Consider the following 14632-nt stretch of genomic DNA (forward strand, 5'->3'; position numbering starts at 1 on the left):
GTATTGTAAAGAGTGAATTTGCGTGTGTGTGTGTGTGTAGCTTACTGTATTTTTCAAAGAGTAGGTCTCTTCTATGTATCAAGTGACTTCTGATTCTCATTTACCATTTTAGACACTAGAGCTAACAGCTTCTTTCTCTGATTTAACCACCACACATTTCTCTGATTTAACCACCACACAAAGCTCTTACCTTTAATTAAAACAGATCACAAATTATCTTCAAATATTAATTCCATTAGTACTCTAATATAGCTTTACCTGCTGAATAGGAAAATTGTCCTTTGTAAAAAGATCTGTTATTAGAAGCAGGAAGCCCTGATGAGGAACTGAGAGGAGATACAATAAGAAAATGCTTACACGCGCTCTAGGGCAAAAGACAGAAACATGCACCTTCGTGGAATTTCAATGACTAATGACTTGACATTAGGCGTTGATGTGTGGGAAAAATGAAGTGGTGAACAAAGCAGGAATGGGTGAGACCCTTGTTACATCTCTCACCTGTTTTCGTCCTCTCAGAACCATCAGGATTTGAGGCAAATCAGGAAGTCATATGAGAAAAGTGAGCTAAGTGAGACCTTGTGTTTGAACATTAAGGAACTCCAACCAAGGAAGTCAGGAAGCAGGGAGAGGGATTAAGATCTTTCAGGTTTGCCCCATGCTGGCGGCTACTCAAATATGAAGTGAAAGAGAAGGGAAGCTTTTCCTGTTTAATTTTGAGGATAGGATACAGGAAACCACTGAAAAAGAATGAAATCTGGAGATTCTTTATTGGTTGCCTCTGAGCTGTCCCTGTCTTTAACTTCCCCAACATTTCAAGTTCAGGAAAGAAGGATTGTACTCCTTCAAACCAAAGTTTTTGTGTTCAAAATTCTCTTAGTGTTAAAGCAAAGGTGATCCTTATTTAAAATGTGTTCATGGGCAAACAAAATTAGCAACACACAGAAGATTGTTAGAATGCACAGTATTTGACCCATCCCAGAAATACTGAAACATACTACAATTTTAAAAGATTAATTGGTGACTTATAGACATGTTAAAGTTTGAGTACTACTGTTCTAGGGGATCCCTGGGTGGCTCAGTGGTTTAGTGCCTGCCTTTGGCCCAGGGCGCGATCCTGGAGTCCCGGGATCGAGTCCCACGTCGGGCTCCTGGCATGGAGCCTGCTTCTCCCTCCTCCTGTGTCTCTGCCTCTCTCTCTCTCTATGTCTATCATAAATAATAAATAAATATTAAAAAAAATAAAGTTTGAGTACAACTGTTCTAGATAACACTACAATCAATAAAATCAATGAAAGTGTGTACATGTACATGGGTCTTTTATCCCATTTAGGTTGAGTCCAAATTTTGTGGGGCCTGACTTAAAAATATGGGGGAAGGACTCTTTAGGGAAAAAAAAAGTCTTGCCCTGGAGAATTTCACAAAATCATATGACCATATCAACAAATCATTGTGTCTGCTGCAGGCCCCTGAAAATCACAAGTGAGTAAAACTGGCTCTGGTCCCAACCCAGACACTTATTTTCCAAGTCAATGCAAATAACTATAAGGTGGTAACTGAAATAAGGGCACCTGCATGTCACATTTGGTTAAGCATCCAAGTCTTAGTTTTGGCTCAGGTCATGAATGCATGGTCATGAGATCAAGCCCTCAGTAGGGCTCTGGACCCAGCAGGTAGTCTATGAAATAGACTCTCTCCCTCTGGGGCACCTGGGTGGCTCAGTGGTTGACAGTCTGCCTTTAGCTCAGGTTGTGATCCTGGAGTCCTAGGATAAGTCCAGAATCCGCATTGGGCTCCCTACAGGGAGCCTGCTTCTCCATCTGCTATGTCTGCCCCAATCTCTCTGTGTCTCTCATGAATAAATAAATAAAATTGTAAAAAAAAAAAGATTCCCTCTGCCCCTTCCCCCACTCATGCATGCTTATTCCCTCTTTCTCTCTAAACTAACTAAATAATAAATTTTTACTTAAAAATAGTAATTGAGGGAGCACCTGTGTGGCTCAGCGGTTGAGTATCTGCCTTTGGCTCAGGGTGCGATCCCTGGGTCCTGGGATCAAGTCCCTCACTGGGCTCCCTGCAGGGCGCCTGCTTCTCCCTTTGCCTATTTCTCTGCTTCTCTCTCTGTGTCTCTCATGAATAAATTAATACAATCTTCTAAAAAAAATGGTAATTGAAATATAAGTAACCACCTCATAAAACAGCAGTGGTTTTCAAACTTAAAAAAAAAAAGCTGTAGACTTCTGGGTAAAGATGACAGACTATGTGCATTTACCTGCTTTCATTTCCTTCCTGACACTCCATAAAAAGGATATGAAGAGGATTCTTTTCAAAGAGAGTAAGCTGGGCAGCCCAGGTGGCTGGCTCAGCAGTTTAGCACTGCCTTCAGCCCAGGGTGTGATCCTGGAGACCTGGGATCAAGTCACGCATCAGGCTTCGTGCATGGAGCCTGCTTCTCCCTCTGCCTGAGTCTCTGCCTGTGTGTCTCTCATGAATAAATAAATAAAATCTTAAAAAAAAAAAAAAAAGAGAGAGAGAATAAGCTAGGAAGCACTTCAAGTATGGCCAAGTGACAACCTCCATAAAAACAATGAAAATTGGGCAGCCCGGTGGCTCAGCAGTTTAGCGCCTGCCTTGGGCCCAGGGCATGATCCTGGGGTCCCGGGATCGGATCGAGTCTCGCATCGGGAGCCTGCTTCTCCCTCTGCCTGTGTCTCTGCCTCTCTCTCTGTCTCTCATGAATAAATAAATAAAATATTTTTTAAAAAACTACTGAAAATTGTTGCAAACTTGCCCAAATCAACTTACTTGAAACCCTGGAAATTAACTAAAGGTTTGCCACAATCTGAGGAGCATTAATTCAAAAAAAGCTAGTGAAGCTTGGTAAGAACAGCAGGATTTCTGACATTTTAACCAGGCTTACTCCCAACCCTCTCTTCCAATTTCCATAATAATCTTGGAAATCAGCAACCTTGTAACCATGACAGCTATGAAAAGCAATAGTCCTGCACCCTCAATAGGAGTAAGACCCGGTTTTAAGGTCCCCAAAAACCCCTAACCTCAGAGCACAAAGCCACACTAACACTGACAGGGCGTTGTTGCTATTTAACTAGTCAGGTAGTTTACTTTACAGGAAAAATCCAGTCCCTCAATTGTTGAAAACAATTACCTGCAATTGTTAATATTACAGTTGCCAGTCGCTGTGATACCATTGGATAAATAGGAGCTCAGCTAAAAATGTAAAAGACCCGGGGAATGCGATGTCCATAGAAGACTTTCAAAAATTCTGACCTACTCCTGGGAAGCTTGAAGGCATTGCACATGTGCCAACATTTGTTATTTTCTGATTTTTTGATAGTAGTCATCCTAATGGGTATAAGGTGGTATTTCACTGTAGATTTGGTTTGTATTTCCCTAATGATTATTGACACTGAGAATCTTTTCATGAGCTTACTAGATCCTCTTTAGAGAAATGTCTATTCAAATCCTTTGCCAAATTTTAATCACGTTTTGTTTCTTCATTGTTTTTAGGAGGTCTCTATATATTCTAAATATAACCCTTATCAGATATGAATTACAAACATTTTCTCCCATTCTGTAACCACCTGTCTTCTTACACTATTGATAATGTTTTTATTCACAAAATTTTGAAATGTTCATGAAGTCAAATCTGTTCATTTTTTTTATTGCCTGTACCTTTGGTGTTTTATCCAAGAAATCACTGCCAAATCCAACTTTCTGCAGCTTTGTACTATGTTTTCTTCTAAGAGATTTTATAGTTTTAGGTTTTACATTTATTTAAGTCTTTGATCCACTTAAATTTTGCATATGGTATTAGATAAGGGCCCAACTTCATTCTTTTACATGGGGATATCCGTTTTTGTTGTTTTTTTGTTGTTGTTTTTTTTTTTTTTTTTTGAAAAGACTGTCCTTTCCCAATTTAATGGTCTTGGCTCCACCATAAGAGATTATCACAACAAAGAAGATGGCTCACGTACAGGAAACAGGAGATTCAATGTAGGAAAGAAGCTAAGGGAAACTGCAGAATGATCCTGTCTTAGTCAGTTCAGACTTTCCCTAACAAAATACAGACTGGATTAATTACACAAAAGGAATTTATTTTCTCACAGTGCTAGACACTGGATATCTAAGATCTGGGTGCCAACAGAGTTGGTTTCTTGGTTTCTGAAGATTAATCTCCTGGCTTGCAGACAGCTGTGTCCTCTCATGGTATGTCCTTACCCAATGGAGAGAGAGCAAGCTCTCTGGTCTCTTCTTAAAGGGAACTAATCACATCATCAGAGCCACCTCATTACTTCATCTAATCCTAATCACTACCCAAAGACCCCATCTCCAAATACCATCCCACTGGGGATTAGGGCTTCAACAATGAATTTGTGGAGGGACACAAACATTCAATTCAAAACACAAAGTCAAGGGAAATCCCTGGATTATAAGCATGAGAGCAACCATTTTCAGAGGGGTGAAATTAAGAGAATACTTTTGAAGGTCTTAAGATTCAACCTTCAGACCAATTTGAAGTTGAGTAAGAAATCAGTACATGGAAACTAAAAACAATAACAACAACAACACACACACACACACACACACACACACCAAAAACCAGACAACTGTTAATCCAGGGGGAAGGAGGGAATTCTTAAAGATGCATGAAAGGAAAGTAATGAGTTGACTATATGACTCAGCTCTGAATATAATCATAATAAAACATCAAAGGCTTATCTAACCAAAATTATGAAAAAACCATTTTGGGGAAGATGTGATAATAGTAAGGGTACACATGTGTGGTAAGACCAGCAAAGAGCTAAATTCTCATCATCCATACAATGTTGACATACAATGTCAACAAATAACACCTAAACCTGAAAAATCAATGCAATGTATGTGTGATCTTAGACAGATGAAGACAATATCAAAATAACCAAGTAAAAGAGCTGTAAGTGGAAATGGAAGAAAAAGAGACTGGGAACTATTTTAATTATGTGTATAAAGAATCTCTGTATAAATGTCTTTAAAAGGCAGCAGTATCCTTTCTTCAAATACCATCTTATGCTAGAGGAAAAGTGCTGGAGCCCTGGTGGGGTGGGGGTGTGCACGCACAGCACATCTGTTCTGGACCCACCCTCAGGGGCCCACAGCTCCTCTCAGGTTACATGGATGGAACCTTAACACCACTGGTGGGGGGCAAATGATGCAAGACCCAAAGGGACCTGCCCTCCAATACATCTCTTGTCCCTCAAGGCATTTCTACAACAGAATATCCTATTACTGGATATTACCAAAGAGTGAACTCCAAAAGTAGCTATGTTTCTGTGGAAGACCATTGCCCTTGGAGTCAGAAGCCCTGGAATCAAAGCTCTGCTCTACCTCTCACCTCGGACCACTTACTAACACATGCAGGTCAGCTTCCTGAACTGTAAAACAGGGATCATACTTTGACTTTACAGGGCTGCAGTGAGAACAAATTAAAACAACAACAAAAAGAAGTAAACACGCTCTGTATAACTTGCGTGTATTGAGGAGTGTTACTTGAAACTCTCCCATGCTCACACTGCATAACTTTGACTTCTTTCCCCAGTGGCATCCAAAGTCCTTTTGTTGGAGCATGAGCCAGAAATTCCCTGGCATGTTCATTGCCTGGTACATCTGGTATACAGTCTTCTGGCTTCGTCTCATCTTCCTAAAAAAGGAAACAGCGTGTACACAACTTGGCAAAAAAGCACAGGAATTCTCTCCCTCCTGCTTCTGAACACAACACTGCCTGGCTTTCTCAGGGGCTGGACACACCCGTGTCATCCTACGTTACCCTCTCAAATGCGAGAAAGATAAATTATACCTGACAGAAAAACGAGAAATAAATGTACCAGAAGAACTATATCAGGAACATGACAGAGCTATTCTTAGAGAAATATTACTAGTATTGTTCACATAGGAATGATTTGTGAGCTCCAAATCCTGATTCTAGATCACAAAAATTAGATTCAGACCACAAACTTTTCTGTTAACTTAAAAGCCTTGTGTAATGAGGCAAAGTATAGAATTAAACAAGAGTTCCTAAAATGATGAGAATAACATGTTTTTTTGTTTTTTTGTTTTTTTGTTTTTTTTAGAATAACATGTTAAATTTAAAAAGATTATTATCCCTTGGAGACCACAGTCATGTTGTACAATCTCACACATGCTGTATTTATGAAGTGTGCTTTCATCACCAAATAACTTCATTATACAATTAAGGTGTTATTTTTTTAAGCTACTGATTGCAATTCCTATAAACATTAAATTTATACAAGAGTTTTATAACAATCTTTTCCTCTCAGTGAATGTGAGCAAGAAGGCTGTCCTGGCCTCTACTGAGCCCTCTAGGTCTCCCTCCCGCAGAGAGACTGGACCCTGGGGCCAGGTGCTGCCGGGAGACAGGGGGGTGCCTTGCACTAGGGACTGGACCAGGGGACTTTCCAGTCCCCTTAGAGACTACTGTTCTCTGAGCTGATGACACTCGGGAAGCCAGCAGCAAGTCAGAGGAGGAACACAACTATGAGAAGATGCAGCCACGGCAAGAGAGGGAGCGAGGGAGAAGGGGACTGATCACTGAGGAATGTGCGGGCCCCAGTTCTTAGGGACAGACACAGGGCTGAGGACATTTCTACAAAGGCACAGGCTGGACCAGCCCAAAGTGTATGAACTGACTGGAATCCGCAGGGTGGAGCGGCGTTATCATAAAAGGATGTTCAAACCTTATGCAACAGGTGTTCGTAACAAGTTACTGACTCTGAGCACCGAGTCAAATTCATCTAAGAGAATAACCAAAGGCACAAACTTCACACTGACCTTGATAAGCCCAGGAGGAGGTTTTTCATAGCTAGAAAAGAAAAGACATCGTTAAAAACATTAACAAGAACATAATACGTTTTAGTGAGCAAAAAGCAACTGCAGGCCAAAACAAAAAGGATGCTTTTAGTAAAACCTTAAAACTACATTATATCTAAAGCAGTTGGGGGGGGGGGGGGCGTGATCCTGGAGTCCCACATCAGGCTCCCTACCTGGAGCCTGCTTCTCCCTCTGCCTTTGTCTCTGCCTCTCTCTCTGTGTCTCTCATGAATAAGTAAATAAATCTTTAAAAAATAAAAACAAAAATAAAGCGGTTGATAAAATATGCCCAGCAGTCGGGGATCACCTATAAATAACCTGATGCTGCATCACTTCCTGTGGCGATCTAGAACTGAAATTCCCTGAATTTCAATTTCAATTTCACCTGAATTTCAATCAGGTGTCTGAACATGGTGATTTTACTTTTGAAGAAGAGAAAGCAAGAGATTGCAGGGGAAATGCGAGGGAAGAAAACCTATGAGCTGATCAGGGTTCCAAACTGTCACAATTAGGTTGTTTACCTGACACACCGTCTACCTACTCAACACTGAAGAGGCTCATGGGGGTGGGGTGGTGGCAGGTGGAGAAATCTGTACTGACTTGGTTGGGGGCAGAGCAGAGGAGCAGGAGCAAAGCTGGAGGGAAGGGCCTGTTGCAGGGGAAGGAGGTGAAGGTGATCTGTCTTAGAGGCTTCCTCTCCCATTTCCCCACAGCTCCCAGTTCAAATCCTGCCCACCCACCCACCCTGCCTGCAGAGTGAGCCAGCTGTCTGCCCCTCGGCTCTCCGACAGCCCTCTGTGTACTTTGGACCTTGCTGGACTCGGAGTCCAGGACCCCTGCAGGTGCCTGGACCACAGGCAGCATTCAGTAAAGAACACGGCTAGAGGAAGCAGATGTATGATGGGTGGGAATGTACTTTCCCTTTGAGCTCTCAGACCCCCAAGGCTCCTACGGGAACATACACATCATCCCTATGCTCCCCATTCATTTTCCCTTCCCATCACTCTGCCGGAACTGCCCCAAAAGGCTTCTAGTTTCCAAATCTGGAAAATTAGTTCCAAATGCTCATGTTCACTTGTCAGTAATGACACACTTCTAGCTATAACATACACCACGTGGGTGTTTATTTGGCTTTTAACTGTGAATGCCTAGGGAACCATAAAGGAAAATAAGGAAAAACCATAAAGGAAAACATGATAACCAAACATCATGGGTCCATTCAACATCCCTACAAAGAACATTTTACTGAGGACATCTGGGCATAGCAGCTGGCTTAAAAATGTGAAAAGACTCCAGAAACATGGACATGTGAGAGCTTCAACACTGCTGCACCCAGATGGTGAAGCAAGGGTGACTAATTAGGTTTTCTATAACGAAAATGTATTACTTTTATCAACAGATAAACATTAATAAATATTTAAAAGTGAATTAGATATTGAAATGGGACAATTTCCATAATAGTTTTAAATTTTAAAAAAGGGTGGGGGGAGGGAATAGAAAGCAAAATAATGTATTTGGTAAGCTTCTATTTGTGGGGGGGGGGGGAGAAGGAGACTATATATGGTCACATACACACACACCTTTTAGGTACCTCTGCAAGGAGAGCAAAGAAACTAGTTATATCCTTGCCTCTAGGGAGAGGCACTAAGGATTATAAATAGAAGAGATCTTTGTTTTTCATTCTACTCACATCTACATGCATGAGCCTGCAAAATGCTTTTTAATTGCAAAAGAAAAATGAAATCAGTGGTAACTACATTACAGCTCTGTTGGTATAAGCCCAGCTTAATATAGCTCTGAAAGAAAAACTAAATATAACTTGGGAGTAAGAAAAATGGAGTCAAATATATGCTATTAGGAGTTCATATCTGCTCTAGAGTTGTATATGCTAGATTTCTGTCTGAACAATCAATGCTACTTCTGTAATTGTTTCAGGAATATAACCTGTTTGGTCTAGCCCTAAATTTGGTATTTTCCTCTCACGAAAAAGGAACAGGTATAATAGGCAAAACTAAATTTGATATTCAGATAATATTAAAGGTTCCATGTAAAAACTTACTCCTTGCAGAAGCAACCAGTCAATTATTGTGCCAGGCACGTTGCTAAGTACTAGAAGGGAGAACTAACGGCATAAGGATATGACTAGTTAAAATCAGAAAACATATAAAATGAAAACTGCTCTAAGAAGTGACAAGAAGTTTTTAAATAGCTGTCCTGATAAAAGGAGACGTTCTATCTTCTTCGAGTAGAAGACCCCAAATTCTAGCAGGATTATTTTTCAGTTCTAAATCCATGTTAGGGACACCTGGGTGGCTCAGCGGTTGAGCATCTGCCTCTGGCTCAAGGTGTGACCCTGGGGTCCTGGGATGGAGTCCCACATCGGGCTCCCTGCATGGAGCCTGCTTCTCCCTCTGCTTGTGTCTCTGCCTCTCTCTCTCTCTCTCTCTCTCTCTCTCTCTCTCTCTGTCTCTCATGAATACATAAATAAAATCTTAAAAAAAAAAAAAAGAACCCCAAGACTGAAGCAACCAGCCTCACAGAGGTCAAGATCTGAAGCAACAGGAATGGAAGAAAGCAACCTAACAGGTGGTAAATGACATATGCCATGAGTCTCTAATCTAAAGCTTTTCTGGGCAGATAGAGGAGGATCTGCCCAGTGAAGACTACATAGTAAATAAGTAGGCATAAATAGACTTAACTTCTTAGGTGTGGTACAGTGGTTTCCCAAAGCAAATGCTTACAATACTCTCCTTTTTAAAAAATTTTATTTATTCATGAGAGACACAGAGAGAGAGAGAGGCAGAGACACAGGCAAAGGGAGAAGCAGGCTCCATGCAGGGAGCCTGATGTGGGACCTGATCCAGGGTCTCCAGGATCATGCTCTGGGTTGAAGACGGTGCTAAACCGCTGAGCCACCCGGGCTGCCCCAATATTTTCTAACACAAAGTGGTGGCATAACCTAGCAGGGTGATGGAAATCCGCATAAGCTGAGGAAACGATACAGTTCATCTGCAGCCATCCATTTAAAATACTGATGCCATGGCTTAGGCACTGACACCAAAGGGAGTTTGGTAGTACAGTCTATGAATCCAATAATCCAGTAATACATCCTTTGAGCTGCAAGAGTTGTACAAAAACAACATATGGCCAATCAAACAGAAATCCAAATTCCTGAAAAATATGTAACTGATTGCCAAGATGAAAAGGAATGTGATAGAACTACACACTTTGAAATCTACTACTAGCAATGGCATTCCCTTAAAAAAAAAAAAAAAAAAAAGTCCATTCACAACTGTTTTCACAAATTTAGAAGAAGGTAGTTGATGGCTCAAGGCTCACACTGAAAAGAGCCGGCCGGCCTCCAACAGGCAAAAAGCTCCGGGTTAATGACCAAGAATCTGAGCCCTCTAAGGACTTTCCCTTACACCTTCCCATGGGTCATGCCAGTGCCCGACCCCGGGGACGCCAAAGAGGGGACCTGGAAGGCCGGGAATCCGCCTCCCACCCGGGGGTGCGGCCCCCGTCGCCACCCGCCCTGCCCCCACCGGGGGGTCCCGGCTCGGCCCGTGGAGCTGCCCCCGGCCTCGCTGCAGCCCCTGCACGCCCCGACGGCCGCGGGGTCTCCCCCTGCACCCCCCACCCCCCGCCCCGGCCGCAGAGGGGGCGAACGCGGCTTCGGCGGCTTCGGCGGCTTCACCGTCGGCCCCGCGACCGGCCCCCGGGGAGGCGCAGGGCGGCGGCGCTCACTGCACCTGCCGCGGGCTCGGGCCCTGCGCAGGCCGCTCGGCGCCCCTCCCCGCCCCTCCCCGCCCCCCCGAGGCGCGCCCGCGGGGACCCGGGCACCCGGCGCCCGGCCTCCCCGCCCCCACACCTGGCGGAGCAGCGGGGCGGCGCGGACTCACAAGGACTCCAGGTGCTTGAGCTGCTGCAGCTGCTGCGCGTCGTGCCGCCGCCGCTTCTGCTCCCGGCGCCGCTGCAGCTCCTGCTCCGCCGTCTCCCGCGGCCGCCGCGCGCCCCCGTTCCCCGCGTCGTCGCGCCCGGGCCCGGCCGACATCGCGGCCCGCGTGGCGGAGGCGGCCCCGCGGCGGCCCGAGGCGGTGGCGGCGGCCAAGACGGCACTTCCTCCGCGCCCCGCCCCGCCCCGCCCCGCCGGCCCCGCAGCGCCCCCTCCCGCCCGCCCCGCCGCGGCCTCCGGGCCCCCGTGCCCCGCCGGGCCGCCCCGAGTCCGCGCTCGCCGCGCCGGGGCCCCGCCGCCGGGCCGGCCGGGGTCGGAGCGCGCCCCCTGGCGGCGGCCGCGGGCGGCGGAGGAGGAGGAAGAGGAGGAGGAGGAGGAGGAGGAGGAGGCGGCGGCGGAGGCCTGCGGGGAGCCCCGGCCGCGCCCCCTCCCCGGAGGCCCGGGACCCAAGGCGGCCCCTGTGCGGGCGGGGCTGCTGCGGGGCGCTGGGCCGCACCCGGCCTGGGCGGCAGCGACGCTCCCCGGGGACGTTCTCTCATTTCCTTTGTAAAAGATTTTATTTATTTACTCATGAGAGACACAAACAGAGAGACACAGGCCGAGGGAGAAGCAGGCTCCACGCAGGAGCCGGGCGGGGGCCCCGATCCCAGGCCTCCAGGATCACGCCCCGGGCTGAAGGCAGATGCTCCACCGCTGGGCCACCCGCGCGCCCCTGATGCTCTCACTTTCCGGCGCGCGGTCACCGCCTCGTCTGCGCGGACCTGGACCCGGTTCGGGAGCTGGACGGAGAGCTCCCTCCGCTGAGCGCTTTTATGCGCTGGTCGTGGAGCCAAGCCCTTAAGTGGGTTTAGCCTTTAAAAACGTACAAAGTGCTGTATTACCCGTATGTATTACCCCTATCTTAAAGATAAGAAGGAGGCCTGGGTGGCTCAGTGGTTGAGCATCCGTCTTCGGCTCAGGGGTGATCCCCGGCTCTTGGGGTGGAGCCCCGCATGGGGATCCCCACGGGGAGCCTGCTTCTCTCTCTGCCTAAGTCTCTGCCTCTCTGTCTCTCATGATTAAATAAATCTTAAAACAAAACAAAACCGGGGATATCTGGATGGCTCAGCGGTTTAGCACCGCCTTCAGCCCGGGGTGTGATCCCGGAGTCCTGGGATCCAGCTCCACATCGGGCTCCCTGCATGGAGCCTGCTTCTCTCTCTGTCTCTCTCTGTCTCTGTCTCTCTCTGTGTCTTTCATGAATAAATAAATAAAATCTTAGTAAAACAAAACCAAAAAAAAAAAAAAAAAAAAGAATGCAGAAGTAGAGGAGCCAGGCTGCAAAGTGTTAAAGTGCTTAACTAGGTTGCATTTTGTAAAAGTATCTGATATGTAAAGTTATGATTGTTGTTTTAGCCGTAACATAATGGAAAAAAACACAAAGGAAGTAAAAATAACATTCCCCTCAAATGTGGCGTTCATTATAATTAATTAAGACTTAATTAATTAATTAAGACTTAAATACATGAGGAGCTCCTTCACTCTTATTAGGGAAAATCCAAATGAATCCAATCCAAATGAATGAGCACACAAAGGCTATGAACACAAACACAGTTATTACGCTGACATGTCCTAGAGCTTGGAAATCAGGTTTCCCTCTGAGGGAGAACTGTCATGGGCCAATCCAGTTGTTGATGTAAGTACCTTTACCTGGGCCAGTAAGTGGCCTGTAAATAATTATCTTGCAAGATGTCTTCATCTAGTCAAGAAAAATGTAGTCTAAGGAAGATGTGAGAAACAAAGAAAGTGTAACTTGATTGTGTTACAGAAGGAAGATGATCTATAGAATCTAGAAAAGGAGGGATCCCTGGGTGGTGCAGTGGTTTAGCGCCTGCCTTTGGCCCAGGGCGCGATCCTGGAGACCCGGGATCGAATCCCGCATCAGGCACCGGGTGCATGGAGCCTGCTTCTCCCTCTGCCTATGTCTCTGCCTCTCTCTCTCTCTGTGTGACTATCATTGAAAAAAAAAAATCTAGAAAAGGAGAACCAAGAAAAAACAATCAGGTGGTGTTTGTCCAGCATTGTCTACTGAAGACACAAATTATGTAAACACACAAGTTTTCTGATCCCTAGAGAAATGTGCACCATTTGGAATAAGGCATAAATTTGATCAATCTTAGCCCCATCTTTTCTTTTTTAACTGAAGTATAGTTGGCATACGGTATTGCATTAGTTTCAGGTATACAACATAATGATTCAACATTTATATACATCAAGAAATGTTTACCTTGATATGTGTAGTTACCACCTGTCACTATGCAAAGTTATGACAATATGATTGACTATTTTCCTTGTGTTGCACTTTTCTTCCCTGTGACTTATTTCTTTAATAGTTAGAAGTTTGTGCCTCTTAATCCCCTTCACCTGTCTCACCCATCCCCCCTCTTCACCCCTCTAGCAACCACCTATTCTCTATGAAACGTTCTGTTTGTTTCTAGATTCCACATGTTAGTGAAATCATGGTATTGTCTTTTTCTGTCTGACCTATTTCACTTAGCATAATACTTTCTATGTCCATTCATGTTGTCAAGAATGGCAAGATTTCATTCTCTCTATGGCTGAGTAACATTTGACTATATATATATATATATCACATCTGTATCCATTCATCTATGCATGGACACTGATTGTTTCAGTATCTTGCTTGTTGTAAATAATGCTGCAAACCTTGGCCCCATCTTAAAGGCTAGCCAAGCCTCTGTGCCGATTCCATTCTCACCCAGCAACATCCTGACACCATATTACACCATATCCTAATATGAAAGAATGGTGTTTTTGTCAGGTCTGAATATTGGGGTTAGTGGAAAGGTAGGTCTCCTACTGTAAATCAGTAACTTGACATTACAATTTGTAATCGAATTTGTCTTTAGTTATTGTGGCAAATGGTATCATCCAAGTCACCTGCAATAATCTCCCTCATCTCACATGACCTTGATACTCCTCCCATGGAAAAGTGGGGTCTATATCCCTTTTCTTGAATCTAGAACAACCTTAGCGATTTGATTGTAACTGGTAGAAAGTAGTGGAAATGATGCCTAATCATTTTTAAGGTTATGTCAGAAAAGATTGTATAGCTTCCACTTGGTTCTCTTGAAATATTTGCTCCTAAAGCCTTTAGGGAATGTAAGCTGTTCAATGGCCCTGAAGCCACCATGCTGTGAGGAAGCCCAAATTGACGCACAAGGAGAGATCACATGAAAATATTTTGAGATGCAGTAACAGAGGGATGCCAGACCAGACCCTAGGGCCTAACCACCCCAAACCCTGGTCAGAAGACCCCACAGTGCATACCAGAGTAAATCTAAGGGTCTCACACCAACCAAGTTGAACCACAATTGTTCCTCCCCTCCTCAAGAGGCTTTTTTGCTGGCCAACCTATGCCCCTAAAGTAAAAGAAAAGGAGGAAGAAGAAAGAAAAAGGAAGAATGAAAAGATAGAAAAAACACCAAATGTTCTCTAACCATAACCTTATAGCAAGCCAGCAGATAATCTAAAAACCTTAGGATATACTTCTATGCAGAAGTCAGTTGAATTGGGTTTCTCTCACTTGCAATTGAAGGAACCTTGACTGGTTCAAATATTTGCCTAACACAATGATTTGATCTCTCCCTTTGAGGTGGTTTTGGGGGAGATAGATGCAAGAAGATCCAAGGATTGATAATTCCACTTTAGCAAGTATTAGTCAAGAGTTTTTGGCGAACAACAATAGACCAAAATCCAAATCAAGCTGTTTTAAGAAAATAAATAAGTAAAGGA

At 44.6% G+C, this 14632-nt stretch overlaps 4 protein-coding genes across 20 annotated transcripts in view; 1 reads left to right on the plus strand and 3 right to left on the minus strand.

The window, feature by feature from the left end:
- The window catches only part of LOC112670688 (retinitis pigmentosa 9 protein-like), a 32385-nt gene extending 21390 nt beyond the window's left edge, over positions 1-10995 (minus strand). For all 6 annotated transcript variants that reach the window (XR_007402096.1, XR_007402097.1, XR_007402098.1 and 3 more), the window contains exons 1-3: positions 10785-10995; positions 6844-6874; positions 5566-5695 (exon numbers count right to left, since the gene is read on the minus strand). Coding sequence is in view for 1 of the 6 variants with exons in the window: in XM_049093794.1 (XP_048949751.1) it covers positions 5566-5695; positions 6844-6874; positions 10785-10936 (313 nt within the window). In the remaining 5 variants the exon portion in view is untranslated. The remainder of the gene's footprint in view (positions 1-5565; positions 5696-6843; positions 6875-10784) is intronic.
- The window catches only part of KBTBD2 (kelch repeat and BTB domain containing 2), a 217026-nt gene that overhangs the window by 64491 nt on the left and 137903 nt on the right, over positions 1-14632 (minus strand). The gene's annotated exons all lie outside the window — the stretch shown is intronic.
- The window catches only part of LOC112670699 (uncharacterized), a 200313-nt gene that overhangs the window by 45102 nt on the left and 140579 nt on the right, over positions 1-14632 (plus strand). The window lies entirely within an intron of this gene.
- LOC112670700 (retinitis pigmentosa 9 protein) overlaps positions 1-14632 on the minus strand; it is a 204606-nt gene that overhangs the window by 21390 nt on the left and 168584 nt on the right. The window lies entirely within an intron of this gene.

This window comes from Canis lupus, chromosome 14 (assembly GCF_003254725.2).
Source record: "Canis lupus dingo isolate Sandy chromosome 14, ASM325472v2, whole genome shotgun sequence".
NCBI lineage: Eukaryota > Metazoa > Chordata > Mammalia > Carnivora > Canidae > Canis > Canis lupus.